At 39.0% G+C, this 16,178-nt stretch overlaps 1 protein-coding gene across 1 annotated transcript in view; it reads left to right on the top strand.

The window, feature by feature from the left end:
• Window positions 1-15,861, top strand: part of LOC114361354 (erythroid differentiation-related factor 1) — a 30,755-nt gene extending 14,894 nt beyond the window's left edge. The window contains exons 8-13 of the mRNA XM_028316353.1: window positions 6,349-6,426; window positions 6,811-6,899; window positions 7,252-7,490; window positions 8,523-8,651; window positions 13,450-13,933; window positions 15,842-15,861. Coding sequence (XP_028172154.1) covers window positions 6,349-6,426; window positions 6,811-6,899; window positions 7,252-7,490; window positions 8,523-8,651; window positions 13,450-13,933; window positions 15,842-15,861 — 1,039 coding nt within the window. The remainder of the gene's footprint in view (window positions 1-6,348; window positions 6,427-6,810; window positions 6,900-7,251; window positions 7,491-8,522; window positions 8,652-13,449; window positions 13,934-15,841) is intronic.
• Window positions 15,862-16,178: the final 317 nt, after the last annotated feature.

Here is a 16,178-nt window from a genome sequence, read left to right as displayed (position 1 = left end):
GGATCATAGTGAGCTAAAACCTCTGCGCCCGATAATATGTTCTTTATTTCTATAAACACTTTTTCACATTCCGTTGACCAATACCATTGTTGCCCCTTTTTTAATAACTGATATAGTGGCACTAATTTACAGCTCATATTTTTAACAAATTTACCATAGAAATTTATAATACCTAAAAAAGATCTTAGTTCAGTAACGTTGGTAGGACTTTTTATTTTCCTAATAGCTTCGATTTTAGAGGGATCTGTTCTTATACCTTCTTTACTTATGATGTAGCCTAAATAGCGTACTTCGTTTACAAAAAATACGCATTTACTACTTTTTAATTTTAGACCATGTGTATGTAAACGTTTGAAAACAGCTTCCAAGGCTACAATGTGATCAATTTTATTGCGCCCCCCTATTATTACGTCATCAAGGAAAATTTCTACATTTGGTATACCTTTTAGTAAATTACACATTATTCTTTGGAATATTCCCGGACTTGACGATAGCCCATATACTAGCCTATTGTACCTAAACAGACCCCTGTGTGTATTGATTACTGTAATTTCCTTGGACTCATCCAGCTCAATTTGATTGTAGGCTTGAGATAGGTCTATTTTAGAGAAATAACGCGCTCCTCCAAGGCTAACCATAAGGTCCTCTATCCTAGGTAACGGATAGCGATCTATTAATAAGGCGGGGTTCACCGTGGCTTTATAGTCAGCACAAACTCTCAAAGAACCGTCAGCTTTGTTTACCGGTACGAGCGGAGAGGCCCAGTCGGAGCAGTCGACGGGCTCGATGACGCCGTCGCGCAGCATGGCGTCCAGCTCGGCGTCGAGGCGCTCGCGCAGCGCGAACGGCACCGGCCGCGCGCGGTGGAACACCGGCGCCGCGCCCTCGCGCAGGCGCAGCCGAGCCTTGCCGCCCGTGTAACGACCCAAACCTCCGCTGAATAGTTCTTTATATCTGTTAACCAACACATTAACTTCATTTGACATTTGAACACATTCAATGCCTACTTTATGACAACTAGTAAACAATGGAATTTTAATATTTAGCTCCGCTAGCCACTGCCTACCTAATAAGGCGGTCGTGCCTCCCTTTATTATAAATAATTCCAACTTTTTGGTACGGCCACCATAAGATACATCAGGGCTTATAGTACCTAAAGGTTTAATTTTAGATCCATCATAAAAATTTAATATAATATTACTTTTCTCAATTTTCAAATGTTTAAAGTAATTATCGTAAGTTTGTTTGCTAATACACGATACGGCTGTGCCTGTATCTACTTCCATTGAGACAATGCGGTCCTCTATTTGAATCGGTAAACTCACCGCCCTGTAGTCGTTCAGGCACAAATGATGGAGATCTTCTTGCTGTGTTTCTTCACCGTAGTCATTCTCCTCTACAACTTCGCCGTAGTGGAGGTTCCGGCCTGAGCTCGCTTGTTTGTTGAATCCGCTCTTCCTATAGTCGCTGTCCGCATAGCTCGAGCACACACGACGAAGGTGCCCGATACGTCCACACCGACTACATTCATAGTCCCGGAACCGACACTCCTTGGATGCATGGTTGGTGGCACCGCAAGCTTTGCAATGCGGCTCGCCCTGGTCCGGGCCGCGCGCCCCGGCGGCACCCGCGCCCGCGCTGCCCGGCCGCGCCCTGCTGCTCGCTCCTCGCCATGCGCCGCCACGTGCGGCCCGCGGCCCGCGCCTCCCAGCGCCTCCGCCGCCTCCGCCGCCGTAGCCCCGTGCTTGCACCGCGTGCACTGACGCCTCCTCCGCGCCCGCCGTCGTGGCGCTCCCGCGTCCCTCCACCGCGGCCGCATCGCGCTCCGCCGCCTCCAGTGATGACGCCAGCTTGACCGCCTCCGCGTAGGTTAGGGAATCGTCCTCGGCGAATAGCCTCTGTCGGATGACGTCACTTCTTATCCCGCATACGAATTGGTCGCGAAGGTTTTCGTTGAGGTTGGATTCGAACTTACAGTTTCGAGCCAACTTCTTCAGTTCCGCGACGTAATTGGCTAGGCTTTCTCCGCTGACTTGCCTGCGTTGTCGGAATCGATATCGTTCGGCGAGGGCAGACGGGGTAGTTTCCAAATGACTTTTCATCATTTCGACCGCCGTAGCATATGTTAACTCCGACGGCTTCTTTGGACTAGCGAGGTTTACCAATAATTCATATGCTTCACTGCCCATTACCGATATTAATGTTGGTAATTTCAGTCCATCCGCAATTTTATTGACTAAAAAATACATTTCTAGTCGGTCCACGTAAGACGACCACACGCCGTTTACGACATCAAACTCGTTCACTTTTCCCACCGACATTGTCACTTTATTTATGTCTATTTATTTGTGTTACCACAAAAATAGTTATTTTACGTTTCACACGCACAAAATAAAATCCACAGCCTCGTACGCCAATGTAATATNTAAAAAACAAAAGAGCGGGCAACCAACCTCACCCCTACCACGCTGTGGGCTCGGTGTCCGAGCGGTCTCATTATATTTAGAGAAGAGATGACATTGACGTTTACCTCCAGGGAGATATAGAAATCTTCGGGTTGGGAGGGACCTTAAATCTCTTCGGCGAAAACAGGATAATGGGGATGTTGCCTGGGTCAAAAAGCAAGAGTTTTAATTAGTCCGTCAGTTAACTTATCAAAAAATACTCTACTCGTATTTTGCACTTTTTCAAACTAATGAAAATTTAAAGAGATAAAGCGCCCCAAAGTTCATAAGAAGAGGCCCGTGACGTCAATGCTTGCTTAAAAATGCCGCACGTTGTGACGTCGTGCGCAACTTCAACGCACCATAACTATGTAATTATTTGTTAGATTGACAAATAAAATTATACGTGTCCAATATTTTTTGATATTAAACATTACGGACAAAAAAAATTTTTTTAGGCAACTAGCCTAAAGTTCGTTTGATCATATAATTATCCTGTTTTCGCCTCCGAGATTTATTTTACCGTGTAGATGTTTAGTTAGAGCATGGATCAATGTCCATGTTAAATGGTTAAGAGAGTAAATGTCAATGAACTAAATACATAATAAAGCAATATTTTTGTATTATAATCGTATTGCATCACTTATTCATAACAATGACAAGTATCACGGTCTCAACAAGATTTTGTTCATTATAGAGTATTATTATACACCACTATTTTTTTATCACCGGAAAATTTTTAACAGGTTATTGCAAGAAATGTTATTTTAGTTATTTAATCTGTAACAAAATAAGTATTGTCTATTACCACCAGCGCCACCTGGTTGTTCATATAGNTGACTGGCCCTTTTAGACATAACATAATTAATTAATAAACTATAATTTACACTAATAAAGTATTCAAAAGCATCTTAAAAAAGTTACGGACAAAATGACGTCGAAAATATTATACAGATTTTTATGGAATGACCCTGATAGGACTAGCTATGAGTTAATTTTTATCGGCCCGTTAGCGTACCGGTCGACGTCAGTAGTGGTTTAACTTTAAGGTTAATCTCCCGTATATGGGAAATAAGAGTGAGTTATGCTTCAGCTTGAATTAAAGTCGCTGACGTTAATAATTTAATTTATCTGATTATATTTTACTGAATTGAATAAGAACATCTTTATTTGCTTCAAACATGGTATGAGGATGAAGGAACCAGAAATTGAAGGGATTTTCGATGAGATGCAAGGCTTTCTGGTTAAAAAAATGTAATTCCTACTAAAATAGCTCTACTATCTTTAAGTTAAGTGGATACAATAGATACGACTCATATCCCTCTATATTCGACTCACGGGACATGAAGGCTGTTATTTAATATCATTTTAATTTGATAATTCAAAAGATTTTCATATTTTAAATAATGACATTTTAAAATATGTATAAAAAAAACTGTCAGCATCACAAACTCATTTACGCTAAAGAACGATAACTTTGATTGAAATATCAGCCCTTCAAATAAACTCTTCTTTTTTTGTGTTAGCTACTCTTTAAATCTATTTTTACAAAAGTCCTTTTTAAATTTTTTCTTCAAAGTCTTAGGAGTTTCTATTTGAGAAGTAACACACAATAGCGTTGCTCTCATTCTCTAATAGGATTAGTTTTGATGGCGCTACGACTTTCCGGGTTCGATGTCGGAGCCAAGCAAATGCCTTAATTCAATTAAATTCTGAAATGCTTCTAATACGATGGAAAATATTCAAAAAAGGTAATCATCAATTAAAATCGCTGCTAGCAATTAAAATTAATTTAATTTAAAAAAAGACTATTAAAAAAAAGTTTAGTAGAAAAATGTATTTTTACTTGCGGGTATAAAACGTAGAGTCCCATGAATTACACTCAATTATTGAGTCATTTACATTAATTAAGCACATTTTATTCATTACACGTCTTTGACCTCTTAATTATGTGTTCGACAATGAATTTTTTAAGCGGACGTATGTATACACATTCTTTGCCTAATTAAAACAATGTGCTCTATGTCTGGAAATAGTTCAAGGAAAATGAAACATTACGTTTACAATTTTATGGTTTATGAATTTTATCTGTTTTTTATTAATTATGGGTTTACGACCACAGATAGTCTTTGAAAATAAATAGTGTTGTGTCCCGTCGTCTCCAAGTCAATCATGTGATCGACTCCAGCACGCTCTACATCTATCGCGGCTCGCGTGCCGCCGGGAGTATTGACCTTTACACTAAAGCGATTTAGCATAATACAACCGGTTCCATTTTCCCATCATACATTAAAAAAAGTATTGAAAAACTAACCTGCTTAAGACCTTCGCGCGAAGAAATCCAAGGCCACCAAAAAATAATAAACGAGAAAATAAAAACACAACACACGCGTTCGAAATTAGAAAGTTTCGAATTTTTAAAATTGCGCGGGAAACGCGATAGTGATGTGCATCGGCGGATTGGTCGATAGTTGCAGCGAGAATCGATACGTTGACGAGCACGTTGAGAGCCGGCGTATCCGCACGTGACTGGCGCGAGTGTGCCGGAGCGAGCGTGGCCGCGCCCCGCCCGCGCCCCCCGCGCCGACAGACGTTTGATAAACAAATTACAAATTTCACGTATGTGTATTATACGAGAAGAACTCGAGCTTTTTAATAGGCTGTTTAACAAGTTTTTTCAAGGATCTCATTTTTAATATGAGCGAAATTAAAATACTTTTGGAGTTTGGCGTTGTTGTGTCGTTTTTATTGAAACGTTAACAGATAGAGACTCGAGGGAGGTGCAATAATACTTTTTGGAGCTCTGGGTTGGATTATTAAAATAAAATTAAATACTTATCAATCTTTATGAAATTAAAGAGTGATCTGAATGAGAAATAAGTACATTATGTAAGACTAGGAAGCCTTAAGTTTTTCTTCAACCATTGCCTATGCGATTACTTGTGTGTCTCAAAAAGTAATGGTAGAGCAGCTTTTAAGCTTTACTTAAATGAAACAAAGTTCCTGGATACTGATTTCGTTACTCTTACGTGGGGTAAAATCTTCAATATCTTCAATCTGCAGACATTGTAAGCCCAATTGCATCCCGATATAATACTGGACTCAGTTGTATACAAAGTACATAGCGGACGGACTGCAGCGTTACGTCTCTCCTTATGTAACGTCAACGCGTAGTGTTATTCAGAGCGTTTTCGCGACAAGAGTTTTCATGTTTCAGTTGTGTCAAACACAAAAGCTTTATAGAATACTGTTTGCGTTTCACGACAGTTATAAAAAACTAATTTTTTTGGCAAGAATAAAGGTTTTTTTTTTACTAAATCATTTTAAGATTATGTCGACGCCTGAAACTTTGTAATACCTTGAGTGGCCTTTATAAATTATCTCTATTCATCTATATCTAAAATATTTTTATCAAAATTCAATCCCATTCCCTTACAAAGTTTCATCCCATTTCTAGTTGTTTTTGACAAAATGTAATGTAGCCAAGGTTTGTCTACGTCTAGTTTATGTCTGATTTAGCTGTCAAAGCGAGAAAATGTTACAAACTAACAGATAGAGCCAGTAAACAAGTACCTAANTAGTCGGTCCACGTAAGACGACCACACGCCGTTTACGACATCAAACTCGTTCACTTTTCCCACCGACATTGTCACTTTATTTATGTCTATTTATTTGTTTTACCACAAAAATAGTTATTTTACGTTTCACACGCACAAAATAAAATCCACAGCCTCGTACGCCAATGTAATATTCGGGAGCAATCAAACACCGAGAACGTCCAGTAAATGACAACGTATATTTCTGACAGACCGATATCGTCTTGCCACAGATTACCCTCAGTATCTTACAATAATAAAATATAATGAGATACCCACATACATTACACTTTCATATGATGTTGTAGGAACATGCGGCTGGCTAACAGGTCAGAACACGTGCGACAGCTATTAGAACACGCTATAGAACTCCTCAAGGCGGAAAAGTAAGTAAAAAAACAAAATTCTAGTAACATAGACATGCGTACATTAAGTGCTCTCAATCGTTTGCTGGACCAAAACCCAAAATGTGACGTATTTGCAGAGGGGTGGAGTACGTTACTAGCAGAATGTTTGGGTTACTGTGAAAAAATTCTATACTTTTCCTAAATTAAGTTAAATTGTTTATAAGTACTTAAATGTTATTCTGAACTTTGTTACGTCTTGTTTGAATAGTGTAATTGGTACTACCGTTCTATTCATGAATAAATAAATAAAATAAATAAATAAATAATGCTTAGGAGCCCCTTAAGGGCTACCTTTTGACATTCATAAGTACTAAATTCTGTTCAAAATTGAATATTGAATGACAATGAATAATTTTGTGGCAGATATCCGCAAATAGTGGCGTCTTCACACTACATGCTGGCCGACTTGTATGTACCAGCAAATACTAACCCCGCCTGCCCGGACTTTAAAGGTAAGTTACTCTTATTTCACTGTTTTTGGATGGCTGAACAAATTATAAAACATACGGTTGTAGCTACACAGACAACATAAAAAATCTATTTTACTAAGACTTAAAAAAAGGTGGTTTTATTTATTTTATTTATTTAAAACTTATATGCACATAGAACGGTGTACATAAGGCGGACTTAATGCCTTTGGGCATTTTCTGCCAGTCAACCTTAGGGCCAAACAATTTTAACTATTAATTTATTGAAAGTGACTTACCAAAAACCTTACTATAAACTTAATATTAACCAAAAGTGTAAAATCAATTTCAAAAATAGAAAAATATTTACACACAAAACCTAAATACACTTTTGCAGAAGAATCCATAGATCCCGACAGTGAAGACCCAGAATTCGCAAAGTACGCGGAACCGTGCGATGACGACAACGAGTTTGACAGAGACGGCAAGTCCAAAACTGACGAATGTGACAAGGACGGCAATAAAGAGAACGAGAAAGACACTGCAGAGGAGGGAGATAGCACTAATACACTGGCTGTTCAGAGCAGAGGCTTGGCTTTGAGGGATATTGGCAATCGAGTGAGAGAAAGTACTGGGGTGAGTTTGTAGTTGTTTCTTGTCTTGGTAAACGTAGTATAGTATTTATTGGTCGATGGACCGACGACTTCAAGATGGTAGCTGGTAGTACTGGATGAAAACTTTGTACTTTGTGGTGTTTGTTGAGAGGCTTAGGTTCACCAATGATCTGCGATTGAAGTCCGAACGCCGAGCAGATAGAATTTCGTCCAATGACCCCAAGCTACCCATTCTTTTCGCTTGTGCGTAATTATATTGCTGTCGCGCTCGCACACTCACTGCGGCTGCCCGTCGCACAGTCATGTCTGCTCGGCGACCGGATTTTAATTGAAATTATATTTCGTTCAGTTTCAGACGAATGACGTTCACTGCGGGACAAAGGCGTTCCCTAAGGATTTTCATAACGAACGGTCCTACACTGCTTGCTTTCAGTTTCTTTAGAAACGTCCTGAGGCGTAGGATGGATGTTGGGCTACTGATTTGTAGATGATAGTTCATAGTTCAACTCATGAGCTATGATACTAATCCCCTCCCCCTCCCCCTGTGACATAGCATTTCAGGGGCCAGGCCTTTTTTTATATCCACAACGAGGAAGCTCTTGGCTTGTATCTCACCTGATGGTAAGTGATGATATCAGGCTGAAGGTGGAAGCGAGCTTCACCCGGAATCCTCAACCACGGAGGAACTGGCTATCTTACCTCTAACTGCCGGAACGCAACAAAGCTGTTAACATTGTTATGGCGACAGACTTAGGTAAGATGGTGGTAGCTAGCCAGGCGGACTTAGAACAAGCCCTACCACCAACCAAACCGAACAGAAAAATCTGCCCCCACTGGGAATCGATCCCGGGACCTCTGCGTCTGAAGCAGATGGTCTTACCACTAGACCACAGAGGCGGTTAAGAGAAGGCCTCCCCTGAAAAAGAACCCTATAGATACGCCAATGAGTATAACTGGAGCTGTTAACTGCGGAAGGGAGTTCTAATTTAAATGTTAAAGGTAGTTTTGCGAAGCTTGATATTTTACAAATAATAAAATATGTAATTTGGTGCAGGAAAACAAACGCAAAGCGAGCATGTCTGGTGGACTGGGCACGGCGCCGCCCGACCGCTGCGGCGGAGCTTTAAAACACGCTCTAAAAGGTCTACTAGCGCTCCACAATGTCACCATAGACAAGTGCAAGGTGAGCATAGTTATGATTGTTTATGGTTAATATTGTTATTGTTATTTTAGTTATTTAATCTGTAACAAAATAAGTATTGTCTATTACCACCAGCGCCACCTGGTTGTTCATATAATAAGCTATTTTGAATAAAAGTCAGTCGTTGCCACGCCATTACTGTGTTTTAATAGGTTATGGGCCCAGACACAGAAATAAATTAGTTATCGGTGAAATAAGTAGTAAATCAGTGTTTAAAATGTCGGCAAGTTATTCTGTGAACGTACCTAAATTAAAGGGACGTGAAAATTACGATGATTGGGCGTTTGCTGTAGAAAATTACATGATCCTGGAAGGCGTCAGTTTGAACGATGATACCATCCTGCCTGAATTGGAAGATAAAAGAGCCAGAGCAAAAATCATCATGACAATAGATCCATCTCTCTATTCGCATATCAAAACTGAAGCTACGGTACGAGGTTTATGGAACAAGCTAAAATCTCTCTTCGATGATTCAGGCTTTACGCGGAAGATCAGCCTACTAAGGAGTTTGATATCTATCCGTTTAGAATCCTGTGATTCCATGACCAGTTACGTGTCCCAGCTTGTAGAAACCGCACAGAAGTTGAAAGGTACTGGTTTTGAGATAAATGATGAATGGATCGGTTCCCTGTTGCTTGCCGGACTTCCTGAAAAGTTTAGCCCAATGATAATGGCAATTGAACACTCGGGCATGAAAATCAGTGCCGACGCGATCAAAACCAAATTGCTAGATATGAGTGCAGATTTTGAGACAAAGTCAGAAAGCGCGTTCATTGCTCAAAAGCGCGGGAAATCATATAGCAATAATGGAACGCAGCCATCTGTCAGTAATGTCAATGTCAACAACAGCAAAACACCGGCACCACGAAAAGTTATTCGCTGCTATAAATGTAAGAAGGTTGGGCATTTTAAAAATCAATGTCCTTCTGTGGAAACTACAAAGATGACAAATGCTTTTAGTGCAGTGTTTCTTTCGCAAGATTTCAGTACTGACGATTGGTACATAGATTCCGGTGCTAGCAATCATTTGGTGTCAAACAAAAGTTTACTAACTGATATTTCGTACCAGCTGAAAACTAAGGAAATTATAGTGGCCAACCAGACAAGTGTACAAGTTCTATGCTCAGGAACATCACATCTAACTACGTGTGTCAAGAACAAAGAGCATGAAATAGAAGTAAACAATGTGTTGTGTGTACCTAACTTAACGACGAACTTGTTGTCAGTGAGCAGAATTGTTGAAAAGGGTAACAGGGTACACTTCAACAAAAGTGGTTGTTACATTTACAATGCTCAAAATGAGTGTATCGGCGAAGCAAGTTTGGTGAATAATGTATACAAGTTACACATTGTGAAGTCTGAGCAAGTTTTGGCAGCTGCAGTCCAGGCTTCTTGTACAACTTGGCATAGACGACTCGGGCATATAAATGCTAATGATCTTGAGAAGATGAAACATGGAGCAGTTCAAGGTGTAACATACCAAGACAAAAGTGATGCCAGCAAATCAACCTGCGTTGTGTGTTGTGAGGGGAAACAGGCAAGGCTGCCCTTCCCTCTCAGTTCAAGCAAGACCAAGAATGTGCTGGAATTGGTTCATACAGATTTGTGCGGGCCAATGGAGAATAAATCACTCGGTATGGCCAGATATTTTCTCCTGTTCGTGGATGACTATAGCCGGATGTGTTTCGTCTATTTCCTTAAGACCAAGGATGAAACTTACAAGTACTTCAAAGAATTCAAAGAGCTTGTAGAGAACCAGCAGTCCACAAAAATCAAAGTCTTGAGATCTGATAATGGTGGAGAGTTCTGCTCTAAGGAAATGGAGGATTTTTTGAAGAAGAATGGCATAGTGCACCAGAAAAGTAACTCTTACACACCAGAGCAAAACGGGCTGTGCGAGCGATACAACAGATCGATAGTTGAAAAGGCAAGATGTCTCTTGTTTGATGCAAAATTTGACAAGTCACTGTGGGCAGAAGCTGTCAATACAGCAGTCTATCTCAAGAACAGATCGCCAGTTGCTGCTCTTGAACGAGGTGTTACTCCATATGAGATGTGGACGGGCAGTAAACCAGATCTAAGCCATGTAAGAGTGTATGGTAGCCCAGTCATGGTTCACATTCCTAAAGAGCAACGGAAAAAATGGGATAAGAAGGCTCAGAAGATGCATCTAGTTGGCTACTCTGAAAATGTCAAGGGTTACCGTTTGTACAATCCTGTCAGCCGAGCGGTAACTGTGTCAAGAGATGTAATAATAATGGAGAACATCGAGAGTGACAATCATGCAGTAGATGTTGTGATACAAGAGAAGCCAGTGACTGATACCCCGGCAGAACCAGCAGTAAATGATGAAAGTGAGCAGTCCACAGATAATTATGATGAATCATATGTTCAAAGTGAAACCTCAAGCTCAGAAGATGATTTTCATGAATCTTTGAATGCATCTGATGTGGAAGTAATTGCTCAGAATAATGTGACCATTCTACCAGAAAAAAGGATCCGGAAGAAGCCAAATTATTATGGATTCTCCAACATGTGCATTGAAGAGGATACAGGTGAACAACTCACACTGAATGAAGCCATGACTTGCTCTGAAAGAGAGCAATGGAAGACCGCCATGAAGGAGGAGATGAAATCATTCAGTGACAATGACACATGGGAGTTAGTGGACAGACCAAGTGTAGGTACAGTGGTGAAAAACAAGTGGGTATTCAAAAAGAAATACAATAGTGATGGTGAAGTGCGATACAGGGCGCGACTTGTTGCTAAAGGGTTCACTCAAATTGAAGGAGTTGACTTCAATGAAACATTTTCACCAGTATTAAGGTATTCTACTTTAAGACTATTATTCGCTTTATCTGCACAACTAGATTTGAAGATGAATCACTTAGATGTCCCTACAGCATTTTTAAATGGTAATTTAAATGAATGTGTTTATATAGAAGTACCTGAAAATTCTGGCTTTGATGATTGTGAAAATAAAGTTTTTAAATTGAAAAAGGCAATATATGGCTTGAAGCAATCTGCTAGAGCCTGGTACACTAAAGTGGAAGAATGTTTATTAAAACTAGGCTATTCAAAGTCAAGTTATGAACCATGTTTGTTCACAAAATGTCATGATAATATAAAAGTCTATGTAGCTTTATTTGTGGACGACTTTTTTGTGTTTTATAACTGTGAAAATTCTTATAAACATTTAAAACAGGTATTAGAATGTGAATTTAAAATTAAAGATTTGGGTGAAATATCACAATGCCTCGGTATGAATGTAAAAGTTATGAATGATTGTATTACCCTAGACCAAACTCAATTTATAAATAACATTTTGGCTAGATTTAACATGAGTCAGTGTAAAACTTCAGATACTCCCATGGAGGCAAACCTAAAGTTAGAAAAATGTTTAAATGAACAGTGTAATGAGTCACTTCCTTATCAGAAATTAATAGGGAGTTTAATGTATTTGTCTGTACTCACTAGACCAGATATCTCTTACAGTGTTAGCTTCTTGAGTCAGTTTAACACATGTTATAATGAAACACACTGGAAACATCTGAAAAGGTTGTTAAGATACTTACAAAAGACAAAACATTATGGCTTAGTATATAAGAAAAATAATAATAACAATTTGCATGGTTATGTTGATTCTGACTGGGCATCATGTAATTTGGATAGGAGATCATATACCGGCTATAATTTCATTTTGTCAGGATGTGTTGTCAGTTATGAGTCTAGAAAACAAAAAACTGTAGCGTTATCAAGTACAGAGGCAGAATATATGGCCCTGTCCGAAGCTTGCAAAGAAGCTATTTATTTAAAACATTTGATGAATGAGATGGGTGTACTTGATAGCAGCATTCCTGTTTGTTTGTATAGTGATAACCAAAGTTCTTTGAAATTAGCTGCAAATCCATTATATCACAAGCGTACCAAACATATTGATGTCCGCCATCATTTTGTAAGAGAATGTGTATCAAACAATAAGGTAAAAGTTCAATATGTACCAACATCTGATATGCCAGCAGATTTACTAACAAAAAGTCTTTGTATCAAGAAGCATTATAAATTTCTTAAGTTAATGGGCATCTCAGAAGTTTAACTTTTAAAACTATTTTATGATTATTTTGTTATGGGAGGATGTTATTTTAGTTATTTAATCTGTAACAAAATAAGTATTGTCTATTACCACCAGCGCCACCTGGTTGTTCATATAATAAGCTATTTTGAATAAAAGACAGTCGTTGCCACGCCATTACTGTGTTTTAATAGTTATTGTGATTGGAAACAAAACTCGGTACTGCGCCACCAGATCGCTGTGACGGAGTCTTAAAGCACGTTCTCAAAGGCCTAGTAGCGGTCTACAACGTCACCATAGACAAGTGCAAGGTAAGCTGATAGTTAAGATTGTTATTAATATTGTATTGCGCATTTTTTGATTCACCCTTTCCATAGCAAAGGATCAACAAAAACATTGTAAAAAGCAATGCAAAGAAACAAAACTTTTTAGTTATGGCTAAAGAATTGGTGAATTGGTTACACTGAATGCCTTCTGCGATTTGCGGTCAGGTCAACGGGCTGGATCAGGCAACCGCTTAGTATGAGGCACAATGTTGTTCATACATGTTGCGGGCTGCGTTCACTTTGACCTGACTGCAGAACGCAGAATCCAATGTGGTAATAATGATCTCTCCAAAGGCAAATAGAGGCTTTGACTAGATAAGTTGTTTGTGGAGGTGATACCATAAATTTTAATTTATTGATCACAAAATGTTTTTTAAAACAGGAAGAAGAGCGCGAACGCCTCAGGCAACAAATCATAATCGAAGAACAGCATCCAAAAATGGCGAACCCGTACGAACCCATCAAAATGGACTACGAGCCAATAACGAAGAAGTCCGAATCCAAAGAGCACACGTCCCGCAGCCGGCGACGACGACGCGAGCGAAAGACTTCGGACAAAACCGGCAATTGTTTGATCGAATCGAATTCGAATATCGACAAGAACGCTATACTCATCAGGAATAAAAAGAAAATATTCCCAACTTGGCACGAGCCAAGTAGAGATGACAATTTCGCGTGGAAACTGCATTTGAAGACGCTGTTGTATGAAAAGATATGTCTCGCGTATGCAACATTGGCTGAGTATAGCTACTCGAATGAACAGTACGGGTTTTCCTTGAAGTATATCGACATGGCGAGCAAGTGCCAGAAACTGTTGAGCAACATGATTATAAAGAGTCGGGTCGTGGACGCGAGCTGTCTTATAGGTAAGTACATTTTATGATTACCAAATCAAGCTATTGCATTTTTTGTTTGCACAATCACATCTGATAAACTAAATAATACGCCACAGATTGCAATTTGTCAGTCATTATCAACCTTATGACATCTGCATGAGGTTAAAAGTTTAGTGGCTACGTATAAATCGCCCAGAGATTAAATTTTGGAATAGGGTGTATTTGTAACGTCAAACGTCAGCAAAACTTCAGATTTGTCATAATATGTCAATGTCACCCTCCCGTGCCGCTTCTATACGTAGTTTGCTGCCTGTGTTTTGTCCGTAACATCAGAGAGTCCGAGAAATCAAATGTACTTCTGACGTAACAACTTTATTACGTCACATGTCACCCCTTTCGTACACAAACGCCCGTATTCACAAACGATACTTGCTAAGCGAAGTAGCAAATCGGCACAGCGTTAAATAGAGCTCTATGATTGGTTCGTGTGCCATCCTGTGCGTCCACGCGCACTCCGAGACCTGAGTAATGTTTGTGAATACGGGCGAAAAAGACAATGCCGGAAATTGGCGATTTTTTTTTCGCGCGGCCATCGACCAAACTTTGTATTTTGATTACAAAATAGTGTAATAAACCAAACATACTATGACATGTATACCTCTAAACTCAGTCTGAACTGAGTTACGAGCATTAGAAGTTTGATGATTTTCATACTAGATTTGCTTTTTGCGCGCAAAGTTTTGTAAGAAATTGCAACAAAATAGTGAGATTGTATGTGTAAACAAACAATATCATCCATTAAAGACTCCNTTTTAATACCTAAAAGGAATCATAATAGTAACTATGGAACTAAAAACAACTTAAACATTAACATGCTTGTAACGTCCTTTGAACAAAACTAAGTACTTTTAAAAGGTCCCCATTAAAGTCACGCTAAGTTGAAACACGAAAAATAAATCCCTTCTATTTACCTTCATTTGCATAATAGTTTCCGAACTGCTAATTGACGTGACAAATTCGTTTTCATTAGTGTTTCCGTTAATGAGCAATTAGGTCGGCCGAGTTCCGTACGAACCAGCGCTGCCTCGGTGCTTATGCAAAAGAGGCCAATATTTCATCGCTCTGCCGTCTATTGCAGTCGAAATTATCATAACAATCGCTTGTTTCATGTACTAAGCGTTTGCACATAGCAGTAATGTACAAACTCATCCCCACCCCATCCCGCTACGGGCGTTCCAACGACCTGTTTTAGCATATTTTTAGGGCATTTCAACGTTTTATTACACTGTAAGTACAAGTAAATTCGTGACTGTAAACATAAGTCTTCTAATTATTGAAAACATGTACCTACAACAAATATATACCTACTTAGTTCTAATTTATGAACGCACTACACTACATCATTTCGTTAAAAATGTTTCGAAAGTAGGTACAGGCAGAAAATGCGATTTAAACTGTTAACGTTATAATATTAGGTATTTTACACTCATACGTCAAGATGGCGGCATTGTACCAGAGCCGTTTCTTTTACTTCAAGGTTATGGTGTTATTACTCCTGGCCTTACGGTGTCTTTTACAAAAATAACCACTGACGTCTTTTTTAATCACTAATTACAATAGGTACAAGTTTTTCCTCCTGATATTAAACTTGGATATTTTTATACACGTATTTCGTTATACATATTGTATTCCTTAAATATATAATTATACAATGTACCCATCTCCAAGCTTTTATATAAGTAATTCGTTAGTTACGCAGCGTGAAGCATTAATTTTACTTGGAAAATTTAAAATTTTCCACTGTAAATGTCGCTGATTTTCATGTTATCATTCATTGTTAAGTCTAGTTTCTGTCCCTTAAAATTAGTTTAATGGCTTCTCCCAATCAGTTATGAAGATAGGAAATGCAATCCTAATTGCGTTACATCTTTGGCGCAGGAATGGCTCTATTCGACTGAATATGCAATTAAAGGAGGGCAGTTCCAGGAGCGAGCGAGTGCGAGCGAGACAAAACACCACTCGATATTATATTGAACAAGTTTATAACTACGTGTATTAGACGAACGAGTTCCTACAACGTTTTCTCATTTCCCGGGACGAAACTTTTCTAATATTATAGTTTCATTCATATTGTCGGTAGTTTCGCGGAGTTTTCTTTCGTGGAAAATGAAAGACTATTTCCATAACTATTATTTCGCTTTTATAGCTTTGTTAGTTTCTTTTGCTTCAAATAGATTTGTTAAGTTAGAACTTTTCTACTTTATTGCTCGGAAGT

The sequence above is a fragment of the Ostrinia furnacalis genome, unplaced genomic scaffold (assembly GCF_004193835.3).
Source record: "Ostrinia furnacalis isolate ACB-3 unplaced genomic scaffold, ASM419383v2 OfSCF0373, whole genome shotgun sequence".
NCBI classification, from domain to species: Eukaryota; Metazoa; Arthropoda; class Insecta; order Lepidoptera; family Crambidae; genus Ostrinia; species Ostrinia furnacalis.
The sequence above is the reverse complement of the archived record's forward strand: the minus strand, read 5'-3'. Positions and strand labels throughout refer to the sequence as shown.